At 36.2% G+C, this 19,916-nt stretch overlaps 1 protein-coding gene across 1 annotated transcript in view; it reads left to right on the top strand.

The window, feature by feature from the left end:
- Positions 1 to 13,145: 13,145 nt before the first annotated feature.
- LOC131437220 (growth hormone secretagogue receptor type 1-like) overlaps positions 13,146 to 19,916 on the top strand; it is a 61,544-nt gene continuing 54,773 nt past the window's right edge. The window contains exon 1 of the mRNA XM_058606404.1: positions 13,146 to 14,437. Within this exon, the coding sequence (XP_058462387.1) occupies positions 13,619 to 14,437 (819 nt within the window). The 5' untranslated portion in view covers positions 13,146 to 13,618. The remainder of the gene's footprint in view (positions 14,438 to 19,916) is intronic.

Genomic DNA, 19,916 nt, shown 5'->3' with positions numbered 1-19,916 from the left:
GTTTACACGATTTTTTCTAAATGTGTAAGAAACACTATTTGCCCAGGATTTTCCCATTACTCCTGAATGCTTAAAACCGTATTCTCTCTAGTATTTGATTCACGGTACTTTGATCAGTTTTTCTTCGACCAAATGGGTTGCAGTCTAACGGATGACGAAACAGCACTCTTTTAAACCTCTCTTTCTGTATACTTAATGAAATATTTGCTTGATAGAATCACATTTTCTACCAAACCAGATTTAATTAAAGCGATTCGTCTAGCTATCTCCTGATTAGCTGTTCGTATTAGCGAATGATTCCATTTTACGGCACACAGGATATTTTAGCTGGTTTGCTTGCATTTGAGAAGATATTTTTCCTCGAAAAAGCAATGTAACGAAACACTAATACGAATGACATCTGTTCTTGAACGTGTGAATGGTTTCAGAAGACGGTGAAACCACTTTACAGACCGTTCTGTTTGCAATTTGGAAAAATTATTTTTTCCAAAAGCGACATTACAATTGACATCCTAATAAACCCTAATCAAAATATAATAATTTTTCTCATGTGACAGTGAATTTCTTACCGACAATGAATTTTAATGATAATCATTAACAATGTTGCACTACTCGCCTTCTGCATAGTATAATCGATTGAGTATTTTTATTGCAAGTTGAAGAGTTAAAGCATCTGTTATATCGCTGAAGAAAATGTATTGAAGCATTTATCGACTTATGATAATGTATAAGAAACACGTACACGAACTTTCAAAATACATTTTATTTAAAATGAAACAAATCCCATTTCATTAAAAACGAAAACTTAAAACGAAACTGAATCAATTTAGAGATTATACAAGTCGCGGCGTTCATCCATCACCACGTATTTGTTGCATGGACAAACTGTTTCCAATATTGTAAACATGAAATGCAGCAAAACAAAAGAAATGAAAAATAGATTACCCCCTAATGATGGTACGAATGCTTACACGAATAGTAGAAGCACACCCCGGCAGCCTACATGCTTCTGTCTGATATATAATGCACTTTTTCATCTCCTTTTCTTGACTGCCTCAGAAAAGAACAAGTTATTCTTCCCCCCGGTGAACTACCATTGTAAGGTTAAAACCAGGACTAAAAGAACGAAAAAAAAATTGCTTGAAAATGTGCAAAGCATTCAGCATAACAGTACGTTACAATCAGTTTATCACAGCTTTGCAGTATAAATCATTTAAAGCATGCACTTAAAGGATTTTCACAGTACTTCAAGCACTCTTACTGCCTCCGATTTTCACCTAATATTAAAGATTTACAATCATTTTAGCACTAAGCTAGCAATAGTTTCCTTTTCCTTACTGTAACAGAATGTATTCGATGAAAATGGCACACCGAAAAAACCTGTAATTCGTACTACAATAAGTTTAACAGTTCTTTCATAGTTACAATTGCTTCATGAAACATCAATGGCTGCATTTTTTTCTGTTCGAACCTTTCTCATGATGAAGCGTCCACCCACACAGTGGAAACGAACTTGGAATCAGCGCATTTCTTCCATTTTATCCGAGTAACCTGGATGTTCTTGATTGTTCCGCCGTTTTCAAAGTGCGCGGCCAAACGACTGACCGGAACAAAGTTAAAAGGGTGTCCTGTGGGAGCGTAATAGCAATGTGTGCTATGACAGTATTCTTTATTTTCGAAATTTATATGATAAAAAGTTGAGCTCGATTCAGAATCCAAGATGGTGACTTTCGATTCATCGATATACCTTAAGAAACCCTTACAATACAAACAGGGGGACGGGTATAGTGTGATGGGTTAGTCACTGTCTTTCATGTAATTCGGGTTCGATTCCTAACCCCGCACATAGGGTTAGAAAGTTTTTCTGGCCCGAAGAGGCGAAATGACCTTAATGTTAAGGCTATAATAAAAAAAAACAAACAAAAATAAATCCATTTTCGGAAAGGATTTGATGAATAGGTATCTCAAAACGATAATCAAGGGTCGCTTAAAATACAAGATGGCGGTTTACTGTTTTTCGTAAAAACCCCTTTTTTAATACACACATATTTATGAATATGTATGAAATGTAGATAGTTTTTGATTTCACTTATCTTTTCACTAAATGTAAAAATCTTTTTCCTTCATTCAATTAATATATTTTTTATCTCCACGAGCAATGGCGACGTGGTGTTTTGCAAAATCAAAAAGATACATTAGAGTTCCAGTAAAAACTTACTTCGAAATCTAGGCAAACGATATTTGTTGTTCACTGACAAGTTCACCCTAATGTTATGCACAACTTCGGCTAAATTAATTCGTATTGCAAAGGTATTATTTTAACGAATTTCGGAAAAGAGCATGTGGATTGCTGAACAATCAGTAAAATGTCGAATTGCCGATCTAACTCGGCATTTAAATATAATGAACGATGGAAAACAATGTTTAAGGTCGTTACGAAATCCAAGATAGCGACTTGAGTTGAATTTCTTATCGGGGAGCTTTTTTTATTAGATCAGCAAATAGCCACTAGTCACCACTACGGCTTGTATGTTGCCTTGTGAATCGGTGAATTGTACAGGTAGTGGTTTTTTCTTCGACAAATGAGGTCATTTTTCCTTGCTTTTTGCATTCAAAGGATCTTACAACGTCATGTATATTCAGTATTGATTGTTTTTCCTTTCTAAAGATTATACCATGTGCATCCCAAAATACCGAAGCCATATCCTTCCCAGCTGACTGTTGTACTGGCTGCAATCCACTCAGTTAATGATCGTATTGATTCCGGAGTGAAGTGATGGATCCATGTTTCATCCGTTGTCACATATTCAGGTTTAAATTCAGCAACCCAATAAAAAATGGTTCTTTTTGATGAAGCAGAGTTCAGATAACACTTTTGCAGTCATTACTGAGCTTGTACAACAGTATTTTTTTTATAAAGAAGCATATTTTTCGGGGCTCGAACATACGACAGCTGGCTTGTAAGACCAGCGTCCTATGCGTTGAACCGCCAACCCGGGACAACGTTCGTTCAATGGCATTTCAAATCTACCGTAGAATGTAAAAGCATATCATACATACATGCATACATGTAATGTAAAAATATGTAAAAAATAAAGCTAAAAATGTATAAACAAGCTCAACCTCCGTTATTTGGTTACGGTTTACTATAACCATAATTAACCTTTACGATAATTCACTCTGATGTCTTTAATTTATACTGGTACATTATTTATTATGTCACTTAATCGGCTAAGACCTTTTATAGTTGGTTGAGAAAGCTTTAATGTTGGTGTTTTGTTGAATGCGAAAAATACGAAAATTTGACTATAACTTTTTTTGTGAGCAAAATATCTAAACATAGTAAGTGTTTTGACCCTTTGGCCTTTCATCTTTGTTGTTCATGCGACTCGTTATTAATAATAGGTGTTGTAGTTACTCTTGTTTCACATACTAGGTTGGTAGTATTGATTCAATTTCAGGGTCAATGCGATTAAATTAGTTTTAGTTTTGTCGAACAAAACTCTCTCTGTTGGGTGGTTCCGTTCTTTAAGCTTTGACAATAACGGAAAGAGCTTATGAAAGAAAAAATTGAACACGACTCAAAATTACGTTTAAAAAGGGTCAAATAGTAGGTACTCTCTATTTTATGTGTACCTTACCCGCGCGCGCGACTTGATGCATCTCGTAACGCTTGTACTCTGGTAGCATTCAATGGGTGTTGGAACGGTTACTTTAGGAAGAGGAAAACGATCTTCTCTGATAGTAGTTGACTGCATTGCTTTATATCTGTAATGTAATTCAGTATGGCTATTTTAACTATCAATTCATCATTTAGGGGCTAGCCAATGCTTGTGCTTAGGGCACATAACCGTTTTTACTTTTCTTTACGTTTCGTTTTAGACTCGTTAGTATCAATTCATATTTTATGTTACTTACTTACAAGTGTTTTCAAAGGGTCTCCTCATCAGAGATGCCTGGTAAAAATTTCAAATATCTTCAGACAGCGTTGCAAAAGTCTGTATATCCGAAAACAGTTAGCAAGTATGTCTTGCTGGCAGCAATTTCTCTATAAAGTATGATACGCTATAAGTCGCGACAATTTCAAAAGTCTGTACATTTTGACGAGAGTCTGCGAAAAACTCGATTTTCAAAAGTCTGCAAAAGTCTCCACAATGTTCGAAATCTGCAGATTTACAGATAAATCTGCAGATCTGGCATCTCTGCTCCTCATTCGAAACTCCGATTCAACTTATTCGTACAAAACGAATTAATAAATTCAACAAATAATATCAATTCAGTACAAAAAGTATGTAGTACCGAGGGATGAATCTTCATTCCTAATCGCTAGAGCCTGATTGATTACCGTATGATAAAAACGAGAAATATGATGTGCTAATTAACTGAACTATGAATTGTCATATATGTGAACACGTTATGCTTTTTTCCGCCTATCTTTAATGACAGTTCCACTTGTTGTTATCGGTGCGACTCTGTTACTCACGTTACCACTGTCAGGTGATATTCTACTGGTTTCATTAATGCTATATCATTTCAATATAAGAAGGTAAACATCGGTTTTATTGAGTGATCCCTTTTAAAGTACCGTTTCGATATCATCGAGTTTAAGGTATAATTCGTAAGTATGGTTTCAAAATTACCATTTCAGTAAACACTTACATATATCAATTTTCCACAGACCAATGGCCAATGGGATATACCTAGGACAGGACCTGACAATTGTTAATCCACTTTTAGGACCAATTTCGGACCAGCTCGTGATTGGTTGAAATTGACATAAGCAAGTACAAGTTGTTGAAATCAAGATTACTGCAGGGTGGTAGAAAAAGTGTTGTCAGTATTGTCGGTAACAATGTAGCTTGATATTGGATATTTTATTTTTCGGGTCATCTTTTCAAAATTATTAATTTCAATAGGATTTAAGTTCAATTTGTTTTTAAATCCTGTCAATGCGGAAAATATACGAGTACATTTAACAATCACTGGATGATACAAAGAGAAAGCCTGAAATCACGAAGTGTGATATGGACGAGAATATTGATTATGTTGGTTGAGAATAGCACCGAATCTTTGGATACTTCTGTATGTTATTATTTTTCTCAAATAGAATATGTTGAATATTTTAGTTAATAAAGCTGCAAAAATTAATTACCCAAAATTGAGTGTTTTAGAAAAATTCTATTAAGCTGTTTCAACGTTTTCTTCAAAACAAACATCTGAACAAAATGAATCCAGAGCTATATTTTTGACCGATATAACATTTGTCTAAGTGTTTTCAAATGATAAATAATTGCATGTTATAAGGGGAGAAAGTTTTCAGAATGAATATTTATCTCTACTCAGTATAAGTAGGCGGGAAATGCTTAGTGCTTTTTCTTAAATTGGCGGCGTGTCAAAATTATCGTAGGCGGCGGCGTGGCGTGGCGGCGCACGAATCTAATCTGATCTAATGAGAAAGCATTCATCGACCCTCGTCTAGCGGGAAGGTCGATTCAGTCCTATTTCTGGTTGATTTCTTGCGAAGTTGGATGGAAGTCAAACTGTGTTTCCTTACCGGAAAGAGCAGTTGCTGTTCATTTCAATGAATTAAATCTATCGGTAGTCTGAGTTTGTCCATTCTTACAAATGAAAACTTTTACATGTACTATATTGGAACTTTAACAAATCGCTAGCTTGTGTTGTTTCATCCTACATAATGTTCCATTCAATACATCCGCCCTTTTTCGGCTATGCATGGGCAATGAATAGAATCAGTGAAGCACAAACAATGTACCTATCCAAGAAATAGGTCGTAAATCAGATTGGGAAACGTTTACTCCTATTTAACTCCCTCAGTGATTTCACTAGAATGCTTGATGAACGAGTTATCACCTTTCCTTTTCACTTATTTCCCCTTGAGCTGCCTGTGTGTGTGAAGTGCATTGATTCAACTATTAGTACTTGCTCGAGTAAGATGGAACAGACGATAGTAGTACGTTTTGTTACAGTGCTCTAAAAAATACATTTCGCGCCAAATCGTATTCGGAATACAACCCTTGAGCACATTTGTTAATTGTTTGATTCCTTATGAAATATCAGGGAAAAAGTTATTAACAAAAAAATGCGAAAGAAAATAAATCGGTCAACCAACCTCTGGACTTGGGTGAGTTGGCTGAGTTTGGTAAAATATGTGAAACACATAAATTGCAGCAATGGAAAACGTTTACTAGTGAAAAACAAGATAGATACAAAATATTAAGTCTATTTGTCCCGAAATTGATATCTGTTAAGATGCGGAAAACATGTTTTGTTAAAGCAGGTTGCTTCAAACGATCCTAACCGATGTCGTATACCAATGAAAAATTGGTAGAAGTTTGTTCCAGAAATTTATGCCAGTTACAAATCCAGAACAAATCAGAAATCTGTACAATCAGTTTAATACAATATTAATTACTATACATACTACAAAACATCATTATTCATTAATTATACGTAAGAGGTATGTAACTAATAGATACTAAAGAAGCTTCGACACAAAATGCAAAATTTGATGACCATGATAAATTAACATTGAAGGTATAAGTTAGATTAAACGTACTTATTAAAAACAACCTAAAAGAATATTAATGTTAAATGGAATGTAAATTGCACTTGAAAAAATTATCGGGTGCGTTATTCAGGGACAGCTGCACTGGAGGTGCAATTTAGGTGGCTCTGCGATCATGGCACAATGAAAACCTGCCACTTAATGCCAAGTGAGTGAAGGCTGTAACAAAACTTTCAACATTTTTGATCGTTTGTAATGTTAGTACACCGGGAGCGGGCAGTGGCGTATCTAAGGAGGGACGAAGGGGGCACTCGTAATGTTTTTAGGTGCCGGCAAATTAATCCTTGGGAACTTTTTTTATTTTTTTGATCGTCCAAGTCATCTTTCCGGATTAGAAGTTCAGTGTTTTTTTTTGTTTTTGCTCACTAAACCGAGCGGTAAATATCATTTTGCCCCGGGCGTCAAAATTCCTCGGTACGCCACTGGGAGCGGGTCATTTTGTCGAATGAGTCATTTAGTCGAAAGTAGTTTCGCCGAAGAGGTCATTTCGCCGAAAGGATAATTTCGTTTACATCACATAATGAATTAGAAAACTGCAAATTCTGCAAATTATCTATTTGATTTTATGTCTCCTGGATAATTGAATGTGGTACAGCGACATTACCGAATTACCTTTACCAAAGCTCCAAGTTGGCCGCCGACCTGCCATCTGAAGCGGCAGCCTCTTGCATACATACTAGGTTTCTTTACTTCAGTTAGGTCGTATAGCACACGAGTAAAACGATGTGGCGAAGTCGCATTCGATATTTTTATCATTTGCACTCAGTTATTGGGAAATACCACAAACAATTACCTGGTAGATACTCTAATAAAGTCTACAAGTTTTCTTGGGTATTTCGTTCTGAAGATTATAAAAAAAATAAAAAAGAAAGTTAAAAAATCATTCAAATCTTTCTGGTTTTTTTCAGAAGTACGATTGTAGTTCAACAAAACGGGAGTAAACATTATCATTTTTTATAAGTCTTCATTTCAAATCAATTCCAATCACGATATGAAGACTATCGAATAATTCGCCGAAATGACATTCGGCAAAATGACCCGATGAAATGACATTCGCACAGCAGGAATTAGTTTTAAACGGACATGCAGTGATGCCACTTTTTCTTTGAAGTTTAAATGTGTAAATCATTAGGTAGGCAAGTAAAATTTCTTTGGAAATAAATGAGTATTAAGTTACTGATACTCATTAGACACAGTTTTTTTTCTTGTGTATGCTACATTTTTGAGATTATATCCGTAGATTATATTCCACTTAAAGCTTGAAGCTCTAAACGATCAAACCAGGATTCATAAATTAGCAATGTGTGACGAATACATGAATTATTACTTTTATAATTGAACATACAAATATCTTTTAATATTATATTATAATACTAGGTAGACCATGCTCCACCCGGATGTTTTTCAGTTTACGTGCTACCACAATATCAGTCGGTAGTAGGTTTTAAAAACTTCTATTTTATTGACAATTGAAAGGTTGGCTACTATTTTTCTCCCGTATTATAATCTATGCTCTCTGACTGTCAATCGCAGAATTTATTTTGGAGCTTAAGGAAAATTACGCAACTACAGTGCTTTTTATCATTTATAGACATTTTTCGTCATTTTGCTCTTTGAAAATTTTCCAGCATGTCTTTGAGTGATATTTTTTGATTGATTTGCAAAACTTCGAACACAAAGCTCCAAAGAATCATAGAAAAAACAGGATAAAAGCGAACAAAGACAAACTAAAATAAACTCAATTTAAATCGGAACAAAAAATAAAGAAGCTAAAAAACAAAAACAAAAACAAAAGAAGAGAATACTCAATGCTTGATCGGAGAAATAGGTATAAAGCGAGCAGACTAGTGTTTGATGGACAGAGAAGATGTTTTGATGTAAGGTATCGGTCGGGTGACGGCCAGGATGTAGACCATGTTCGATGTACGTTGTACCATGTCTGACTGGCGTTTTAGAGTGACTAAAACAAGATTCAGAGTGGCGAAATGGTAGCGCGTATGCACGGAATGCATAAGAACGCAGGTTCGAGTCCTGTCTCTGAGCGTATCTTTTTCCAATAAATCATCTTTTCTGTTAGTTTTTCATTCATTTGGCTTCTCCAATATATGTTTTCGTTCAGTCATTGCAAAAACTAAAATAATTAAAACGAGAAAGAAGCAACCAGATGAACAACAGAAAAAACAAGAAAACCACCAAAATCATTGGGTTTAGGAAATATCCCGTTGATAAGCGGTTTGCAGTAACGTGAATGCGTAACTTTGTTAATAAAAAATGTTCGAAATAAAGTCCAAATGATAAATACATAATTATTCTACAACTACTGTGTTTCTCATGTAAAGTGCATAAAAAATAGTCACATCCTTATTATTTTAAGAATAAAATAGGAGTCCGAATGGGACCATGGCTTTGGATTAGGCTTTTTCAAAACGACTAAATTGATCACTTTCGATACAGCAACGTCAACTTCAACATTTACAATCCAAACAACATATACAAGAGTTCAAAATGTAGATAATCGTATTCACATGTTCAACAAATACTTCAAACAAAGAGAGATAAAATATATTTTCAGTTGATGTTTATTCTTCCCTATCCTATAATTATTTTTCGTAAATGTCTGAAGAAATATTTCAAAACCTGGGGATTTTTTAAGAAATTAGCATTACAGACCGCCCGTGTGTTGGTACTTCGTTATTGATGATCAGAACTAATTAAGTTTGCAAAATGTTATTCTGAAACAACTTGGAATTCTCTGCATTTCCACATGCATCACAGGAAGGGGTTAGTAAATTGTGAGTAAATTTCCGAATAATATTATCATGTGTTTATTGCTCTGGGTAGTCGGCTACCAAGAATACGTTGCAATTTTGTCGTATTTTGTATTAATATGTGCTTTCTGCTAAAATACGAAATTCCTTTCGAAACTCGTAAATTTCCGGACAGCCGCCTCACGTTCTAGTTAAGCACGATCGCAAGTAATATCTGCACAGTTATAAACTTCATGCGCGCGCCTTAAACTTCTCGTTTAACCCGAATAAAATAGATCCATCGATCAAACATTCCATGAATAGTCGACGGAGTTTTGTCTAGCTCGATATAATAGGACATTGTAAATAAAGAAAAATAAAGAATCTAGAAATATAATAGGACACTGTAAATAAAGAAAAATTGAAATGTCTCTAAGGAACGATCTCACTAGTATCCTGTTTCTCCTGCTCGCATTGCTGTAAACAACGCAAAATGACTAACCACTATTGAAAAAACAAAAAAAAATAAACACCCGCGGATTGGTTTGCTGCAGACCAACTTTAGAATTACTGGTTGAATCACACTATTGACTTGTAAATTTTCACACATTCAATATAAATCTGATAACATAAATCTAATAACGCCGACAATGATATGAGGTCATCTAAAGTTCTCATAGAATTATTTTCGAAAGTATATTTTGACATTTGCAATGATTTTGGCAGTGAACAGTGGAAATAATCGATCTACTTGTATTGAATTGTCTATGATCAAGGCTTCATAACCAGTGTTGGTGATTGCCGAAAATTTAACAGAAGCTGCTCGATATTTATCTATATTGTATACAACATTTTCAAACCGGTAGAAGATGCTGCAAGAAATCGTGTCTCTCAAAGCATGAACCGTGAGAGAATTTTTCTACATTCCTTCATACTCTGAGTATGTCACGGCTCCTAACAAAAATTGACAGTCTGATAATGATTAGTGCTGTGTGGAATTTACCAAGAGAGAATCGCAAGTTGACAAGATAATTTTCAAAACCCTTGTGTGGAGCATTCACATACATTTTTATAGACACAACTTATACCAATGTTATATACGAGGTCTGTTCAAAAAGTTTCCGGAATTTCTTAATTGCGCGCGTCTGGAGAGTCCGGTGGTCAAAATTATTTTTTATTGTGTTGGTACATATGCCCCTAATGTATGGTGAAATTTTCAGCTGTATTCATTGTTTACATTCTGTCTTGTAGCGGCTGGTGTAGACGTGTTTTTTTGAGCTCGGCGATTTTTGTCTTGGTGACGTTGGGTGCTTCCACGTGGACGAATGTGCTTTTGTTTCGACATCATAACCGTACACCCATGTTTCATCACCAGTTATGACCCTTTCAAGTAAATTTGGATCATCGTTGCCGTCGTTTAACAGCTCCTGAGCGATGGTACTGCGTTTGTTTTTTTGATCAAAATTCAGCAGTTTTGGAATCAATTTTGCTGCCACTCGTTTCATGCCCAAAACATTTGAAAAAATATGATGGCATGAGCCAACTGATATGCCAACTTCATCAGCAACTTCTCTAATAGTGATTCGGCGATCATCCATAATCATTTTTTCCACTTTTCCCACATTTTCATCGATTATTGAAGTGCTGGGTCGACCGGAGCGTTCGTCGTCTTCAACGTCTTCGCGGCCATCTTGGAAACGCTTATACCACTCGTAAACACTTGTTTTTTCATAGCAGACTCACCGTAGGCTCTCTGTAACATTTCGCACACTTGGTTACACTTTATTTTATTTTTCACGCAAAATTTAATACAAATTCTTTGACTCTTCAATTCTTCAATTGTTTAAACTAACAAAAATCGCCGAGCTCAAAAAAACACGTCTACACCAGCCGCTACAAGACAGAATGTAAACAATGAATAGAGCTGAAAATTTCACCATACATTAGGGATATATGTACTAACAGAATAAAAAAAAATTGACCACCGGACTCTCCAGACGCGCGCAATTAAAAAATTCCGGGATCTTTTTGAACAGACCTCGTACACATAGTTAGAATAAGCGGCAATAGTAAAATGATTCTATCACAATTATCAACTGCCTGTATAGAATCGGATCGCGAAACGAGAATAAGCGACCGTTTGTTGCCTCAGAGAGGGTCCCCACAGCAGCGTGCTAACCTTTGATTCTCAGAAATGTCATCGAGAGAAATTCGCTCTCGCACTGGTGTCTATTCTATGTTTAATGAGCCATGCCGGGTTTTCGTTGCTGCGATGATATCCGTCTCTCTTTGATGGCACTGATTGAATCGTGTGAAGAGTTGCTAGTGAGCGTTCTTTGATACGATAAAAGCCATCCTTGATCATAACACAATTTGGTGGACTAGAAAAGGTTTTATATTTCTCGTCAGTACATTTCTGTAGTCATGTACGTTTACAGCATTTTACAAGTAGAACTCCTTTTCATGTCACCAAGCGTTATGAGTTGTTATGGTATCAGGTAACACATCGATTTCCCAGAGAGTTTGAGGTTTGGAAACATATATTAGATTAGCTCGAGGAAGCCAAATCAGGTGAACAAGGGGCAAGTAGTTGGAACTCTAAACCATCGATTTTAACCAAGGTAACGTTGCTCATGTGCTTCATGACCATTTCAGAGCGATTTCGGTCTTTAACCGTTCAATTAAGAACGCATACACTTTTTTTCTGTTTTGATGTAGTCCTCCACAGTTATACTATAATAATCCCAAAAAAAACCGACATCATGATCGTTCCGACCCATTCAGCCTCCCTTTCAGGCATTCCGTGCCACCTTGCAGAACGATTTCTTCCCATTGTCGGATAATCATTTTGTTCTCTGACGTATAATAATGGATCCAGCTTAACATGTATTCGAAGTGCGCTTGCGTTCGTTTTTTAAGTGCTAAATAAGTATGTGCGGATCCAAGCGGCAGAATATCTTTCTCATCTGCAGAATTTTGCCCAACTATGGCAATCTCGCGCACTCTCTCTTTCCTGTCATCCAGCACAATTTTATGTAATATTATTGTCGTTTATTTTGCCTTCGTTTTATGTACTTTGGACACTGTTCTGGGTAACCGCTTCGTAGGGCCTGCCGCAGCGAGCTTTATCGGTAGAATAATTTCGACCATCACGAAACTCTCAAAGTCTCTATCTCACGATGTAATCTTTAGGATCAACAGGCCAAAATATTTATCAAACATATTTTTCGTTTCTCTCTGATTTCGAAAATTGTTCAAAACTGCTGTTATAGCGGCGCGAAAACTCGAAGCAAATGTACCTCTTCATCTCACAGAAACAGCAGATCTCACTCTAACTAATGGTTTTCGTAAATGAGATGAGTACTTGAGCTGAGATGACTACAGGATCCGTTACCCAATATGTGTTGTACCGAGAAACCATTTGCCTGTGTTTACCACACCGAGCTATTTTTTTGGCTCATAAATCCAATATTTTCAAAAAACGTGCAATAGACGTACTTGTTATTTCCAAACACGTTTTGCGACTTGCCTATCGTAGCAAACCGATCCTTTATTAATCAGTGGTAAAGCGGACTCTGCGATAGGTTCAGACTTTTTTTTTTAACGTCTTTGGGCGGGATCCGATGTAGGTACCGTTTGGCGGTAAAATACGAATGAACTGCCAGACGCGAAATGAACGATTGCTGAGTGTCTTACAGCGATTCGGTGGGGATTTTCGGGATCCTGGATGAACAGCACGCCTGGCTGAGGACAGCACCCCTGAATGTTTTCTATTCTATGTTTTATACGCTATTCTGGCGCTAGGACGTTCAGTTATCGTTTAGTTATGGTACATTCAGGAGGTGATTCTGAAAACCGAAAAAGTGTTTGGTGTTTTTGCAACGAGCTAAGTTTACGCAGCCTTTTTAAGACATGATTTAAACATCGGTTCTTCTAGTCATGGATGGTGGTTGTAAATTTTATCGATGTTGGAATATAATGGGATATGACGTCGTCCAGTGGAGCGAAAAGCAGAAGAATAATAAGATAGTGATTAGGTGAATGAATGCGGAGAAGATTATTGAACCCCAGGAGAAGGATTGGTGGTTAGCTGATTTGCTGATTCCTATCTATTTCAGATAATTAAATGACTCACGAGAGCATTGCATGGTGATATCGTAAGTGGGTCTCAAGGACCAGAGAGCACTAGGACTCAAGAAATTATGGCCTACGATAATGGAATGGGTTTGTTTTAATTCGCTGTCGTGGTGAATTTTAAAATGCGATACGATGAACGGCATGAAATATGCAGAACAATTCAAGTGTTAATGCCTTCTGGGAAGGAAATGGTTTGTTTGTGCAAATGGTGCTCTCACCCGAGGGAAATTATAATCCTACCGCAGCGAGTGACGATGAAGTGTTGAACGATTTAGTGCTTCGTGGTGCTCTAGCAGAATCAAATGGCAGTGACAATTTTCTAAGAACGACCGGTTACTCGTCCTATCTAGCGACGAAACCGCCGTTGTGGGGGAATCTTGATGAGTCGTGGTTTCATCAAACAACTTATCAACCGGAAATCCTGTCAAACTCGAAAGACCAATATTACGATATTGATCAGCATACGTTTCTCTATTATGCTGAGCTATTGAGTGTCATCAACTTCTACTACATTCCCGCACTGGTGCTTTTTGGAAGCATCGGTAACGTGCTGTCAGTTTTAGTGTTCTTTAAGACGAAGCTCAAGAAGCTATCTTCTTCGTACTATTTGGCCGCGCTTGGTTTAAGTGATACATGTTACCTGTTCGGATTGTTTGTACCGTGGTTAAATTTGATAGATATTAAGATCTACACCCTGGAAATGTACTGTCAGTTTTTCACCTTCTTCAGCAACCTGTGTAGCTTCCTGTCGGTGTGGTTTGTGGTAGCTTTCACCGTTGAGCGCTTCATTGCCGTACTTTATCCGCTGAAACGACAGACGATGTGTACCGTGCGACGTGCCAAGATAGTGATAAGCGCCTTGACGCTGATTGGAGTGTTTATCAGTTTGCCGGTAATATTTTTCGCCTCACCGCAGTTCTCGCCGGCTATGAACGAAACCATCTGTGATATGCCAGAGGAATATAAAGTAAGTATCTTCTCGTCCCACATCGAATGAGATGGGGTTTACCTCCATCTTCACCCTTTTTGCTTTATTCCCGTCATGGGCTGTGATTCTCTTAATGAGAAATAGTTTTCGAAATCGCAGATTTCATGTATAATAAGCTATTTAGTACTTGAGGATGCTTCTGACGTATGTGGGTGTTTAATATATTCAATCGTGTATTCGGTAAAGATGTACCACCGACTACATATGGTATTAAATAAAAACTACTGGTTTTAGTTCATCTAGTGGTGCAATAATGCCTTTCTTCAATAATGCTTTTTTTTGTTTCAATTATAGAGGTTTTAACCTTAAGGTCATTCGCCTCTTCGGACCAGAAAATCATCAACAATGATCAGCTTCTTCAGAAGAACATTCGTGTAGCTTACAAGAAGTGTCTTTCCTCATCGAAAAATATCGTATTTAATAATCTTTTGTTGTTAGCGGGTTCAGATGTCGATTTTTTCGATACATTTCTAATGTATCAATGTCTTCGTTTAATCCATAACCTTCGATATCGCTAATTTCTCGATATTCTGTGTTCAGTCCAAATTTACTTGATTATGTGGGGCTAGTAAACTTCTACCTTGTGGGATCGACATCATATCATTTCTTGTAGAATTTTTTGACGATTGTATGAAAGATACGCAGCTGAAATTTTGACTGGATTATTCATAAAATGTATTTTTTGGAAATCGAATACAAAAAGACAGGGGAAGGGAGGCATTCATAAATGGCGGCCGTTCAGGTTTCAGTTTCATTTTATCCTATTGTGATTATTCTAGTCTACTCCTTGCACACCATTTTATTTATTCTATTTTATGTTTTATCATCCGACTTATGTATTAATGATTTTTCTAATAACTATTGACAGGAAAAAATTCGTTTGAGTTGATGTACAATGTACCATTCTTAAAAAGGGACAAAACCTTTTTTCTTTTTCAAAAACTCATATTACAAAAATAATTCTAAAACAGTCAGATAATAATTACATTGGAAAACTTAAACAAATGGAAAAATAATTAGCCCAATAATTTGTCTGCAGTACAGGAGTGTATATATTTTATCACAATTCCTGTATCAGCCGGTTATGGAAAACTCTGGCAGGTTCATTGAACTCAAATAAAACTCGTTGAAAGAGGAACACATCGACCGAAACGGGAAGATTCCTTGAAACTCCGATCTTCCTTACATATAGTCAATATTTCATAGCGAGCTTTAAACATTGCAGAACTTCCACCAGCAAGACCAGCTACCGCTGCACAGTGGGGAAAAAAACCCGCAAAGAAATCGGGAACCATGGAAAAAGGAGACAAACAACTTATGTAAACAAATTCAAGAAATTCAATGGAATGGTTTTTAATGGCCGCACGAATCGCCATCTCTCTCGTTTTACTCCAAATGCCCAACAGTTTTAGGGTTTTCTGTAGTATTTGTTCTGTAACTTGAAAAGAAATCGAGTGCGGTCTACTGAAATAGCTCGATTTTATGTAAAAATGTCTAGAGAATCGTATGGAAGAGTGCACACTGGCCGCACGAAACGTTTTGGTGGCTATTTTACCCCTTTTCATCATTTTCATCATATCTTATTGTAAATCGTTCTTAAATCTCGGTAAAATAATCATCAAAACGATTCGTGCGGCCAGTTTAGGTTCTTCCATTCGATTCTCCAAACTTTTTTACTTGAGATAAGCTAGATTTAGCAAACTTGCAAGAAGTTTTACCAAGATTTAAGGGCGATTTACAGTAAGGACTTCATGAAATTGAGGAATTGGGGTAAAATAGCCACCAAAACGTTTCGTGCGGTCAGTGTGGGTTCTTCTAATTTATTTTTCTGACTTTTTTACATGAAAGTAGGCTATTCCAGAATACCGCACTCGACTTCTTTTTAAGTTACAGAGCGAATGTTATACGAAACCCCAAAACTGCTGTACATTTGGGGTAAAACGAGCAGGATTGCGATTCGTGCGGCATTTTTACATAAGAAACGCTTTAGTTTGTTGACCTATCTCAATTAGTTCATGTGTTACAGAATTCTTTGCGGGTTTTCATAGATTTTTTCCCACTGTGCGCTGACGGGTCGCCATTCATATGTAGATGCCTCCCCTTTCCCGTTTTGCCTTTCTCTAACAATCACTGTGAAAACCGGTTTTTTGAACCAAAGCCGAGTATCATGTACCATAAGAATTAGTTCGCCCAGAGTAGCAAATGTATGGATGTGAGTATATATGTTACATTTTTCCCTTTTTTTTATAAATATAAAAAATAGGTATAGAATTCGCTCAAACTTTAGAAAAATGTTCCGAGGCCCGGAGGGCCGAATGTCATATACCAATCGATTCAGCTCGACGAACTGAGCAAATGTCCGTGTGTGTGTATGTGTGTGTCTGTATGTGTGTTGTCAACTAAGAGGTCGAGATCTCAGAGATGGCTGGACCGATATTGATCAAACTAGTCGCAAATGAAAGGTCTCCCCGTCACCCTGAACGCTATTGAATGGTTTTGAGATCGGATGTTTACTTTTTGAGTTATACGAGGTTTTATGTCAAAATTTTCAGTTTTTCGACAGTATCTGTCACACTTGACGTTGAAAACAAAATATGTTTCCAGACTTAGATTCCACACGGTAATAGCTATCCAACAAGCCATAGATTGTTAAAGTCCGTCCATTTTCAACGGAGATATAGACATTTTTGTGTAAGCGACTTATTCCCCTATTCCAGCAGTAGAAGTTTTGAGCGCTGTCTGGCAAAGAAAAGCTTGGGAGCAACATAAAACATTTTTTATACTGTTACATACATTTGTTTCTAAGTACCCAAAATACTGTGTATGATATTTTGCCTCATATGTAAACTAGATGAATTTTCGAGTTGAAAGCAATTCCATAATTATATTGATTTAAACTACATACAGCAATAAATGCTGGAAGAACATAACACCCATATACCATTCGAATCAGTTCGTCGAGATCAGCAAATGCGTGTGTGACAAAAAATTGCACTTAATTTTTTTCGGAGATGACTCAACCGTTTTCTTCAAACTCAGATTCATATGAAAAGTCGTTTACTCCCAAACAAGGTTCCTGAATTATGGTTGGTTCCGACCTCAGATTCCGGAACTACAGGATGATATGTGAAATGAAATTAAAACTGTGTAACTAATGTTTCTCGTAGATGGCTGAACCGATCTAAGATTCAAATGAAATCTAAGAATTGTCTAAGATTCAAATGAAAAGTTTCAAGATTCTATAAAACATCTTGTTTTTCAGTCAAATCTAACTTCTGGTTTCGGAGATACAGGGTGATTAGAATAAAAATGTCTATTTGACATAAATTGATCAGGTTTATCGGGTTAGCAGATTTGGATAGTCGATAACCAAATAAACTTATTTCATTTTTGGTTGTATTGGCACATAAAAATTAATTCTCACTACGATTCCTCAAAGATGTCTACATTGATTTTCAAACATTTTGAAACAAATGTAAACTATACAGCTACTCAGGTGAATTTGTCTGACTTCGGCTACACCGCTTTTCGAATTCCGGTTCCAATATCGAATCGTTTCTCAAAGCTCAATCGTTTTCTCAAAAAAAGCCAAAACGAATTTCAGAAACAAAAGTTCAATTTAAAATAAATCCAATTTTATCCAATTCTGACTTTCGATTCTGGAATTGTAGGATGATGAGTTTTTAAAACTCGAAGCGATATAGAAGATGAAAATCTCGAAAAGTTTTAAAGTTGGACTCAAAAATATTGCAATTTATTCGTCATATGGCCATACGAATCATTTTGGGTTATATTAGGTCCTGAATACCGGCTCTGGAAGTACCGTGAATAATTATGAAAAACTCTAAAGTGGAACTTACTTCGACATCTTATGGAATGTACAATCGATTGTCACACGTTTAGATTGAAATTCGATACGATTTGCAGTTTCGACATTACAGAGTAATTAAAATCTCAAATTGCCACTTGAAACGACGGACATTAGAACAATGTCATTAATAATGAAACACCGAGGAATATTCATGCAAAAAACACATGCGGATTGATAAAAAAAGTATCATCTCACTGCTAGGTGGATTAAGCACGTTTTGTTTAGTAAATTTTCTCAGAAATGGCACAGCCCATTTTCACAAATTTAGATTTAAATGGAAAAATCTTAAAATGTCATACGAAATTCCTGAATTTCATCTTGATACGACCTACGGAATTACAGGGTGATTAGTGAAAAGATTTAGATTCAAAGGGGGAATTTTCATAGATGACCATGGAAAGAATAGCAATTTCCTCAACAATTGTTCATAAATTTCTTTAGTTTGTAAATCTTATTAGCAGATGACCAAATAATCTCACTTCAGTTATACCGGTTTCGGAAATACAGCAAATAGTAATAAAATGGCGGGTGGGTAATGACAGGAACATAGTCAGATTGAGATGAATCCGTATAATTTTCGCTAGTTCAATGCAGATGTAATGAACATTAAAATATATGACACAGAGATGCCAGGTCTTCAGATTTTCACGGCAAATCAGTAGATTTCTTATATACACGGAAAGAAATCCGTTACTGATGTCATGATTATAAAATCATGAAGCCAATATTTTTTGTCGTGAATACGACTTACTTTACTATAGGGTGCCTTTTCAAAATTTATCCTCTGAGAGAGTGATAAGTTTTTGATCTTGAATATCTCTTGATGTATCTAACGAATCAACATAATTTTTGCTACATGCCATCGGAAATATGATCACAATTTTATGATAAAATATTCAGTTGTGTGACATAATCTCAAATAATTCAAAATTAAACTTCTCTGAAAAGTTTGGTATAAACGAGTATCAAAGAGGATAATTCATAAGGCGCGTTTGCCTTTCTCGTATTTTTAAAGCTCATAGCACAGTGATTTGTGAAAGGATTTATATAATCTAACTACCAATAGAATCGAAATTTTTCAACTTAAGTGTGTAAAGAAAAAGTATTGAAGTATTTCAATAGTACACTATTGATAAACCTGTCTCATTTGACCCATGTCGACACCAGCCAATCAGAACGCGTTCTGAGAAAGAGAACAAAATATTTGCTGCTGTACAACAAATCGTTCGAGAAAATGTTCCGAACAGTGTTTAATATCTTTGTGAGTTCCACAATTTGGTCCTTCTGAAAGGCAGGAATGAATCCCGTAAAGCATCCGGATAGTTTCTTTCAATGAAATGCAAATCCGAAATGAAATATCCAAATTAAAATTCTATATGCTGCCATTGTTATAGCCGTTAGGACCGCCCATTAGTCAAAAAGCAACAAACGAAATCAAGTAAAAACAAGCCTCTCAATAAAAATTGGATCAGTTTGGATTCTATCGCCACTGCGAGCAGATGTATTTTGTGTCGTTTGCTAAGTTAGTTTTGCTTCCGACAAGAGCGATTACGTCACAGCTGCCAGTCATTTGCATTGGTGAAAAAG

Source organism: Malaya genurostris, chromosome 3 (assembly GCF_030247185.1).
Source record: "Malaya genurostris strain Urasoe2022 chromosome 3, Malgen_1.1, whole genome shotgun sequence".
Classification (NCBI taxonomy): domain Eukaryota; kingdom Metazoa; phylum Arthropoda; class Insecta; order Diptera; family Culicidae; genus Malaya; species Malaya genurostris.
Note: the sequence above shows the minus strand (reverse complement) of the source record. Positions and strands in the feature narration are given on the sequence as shown.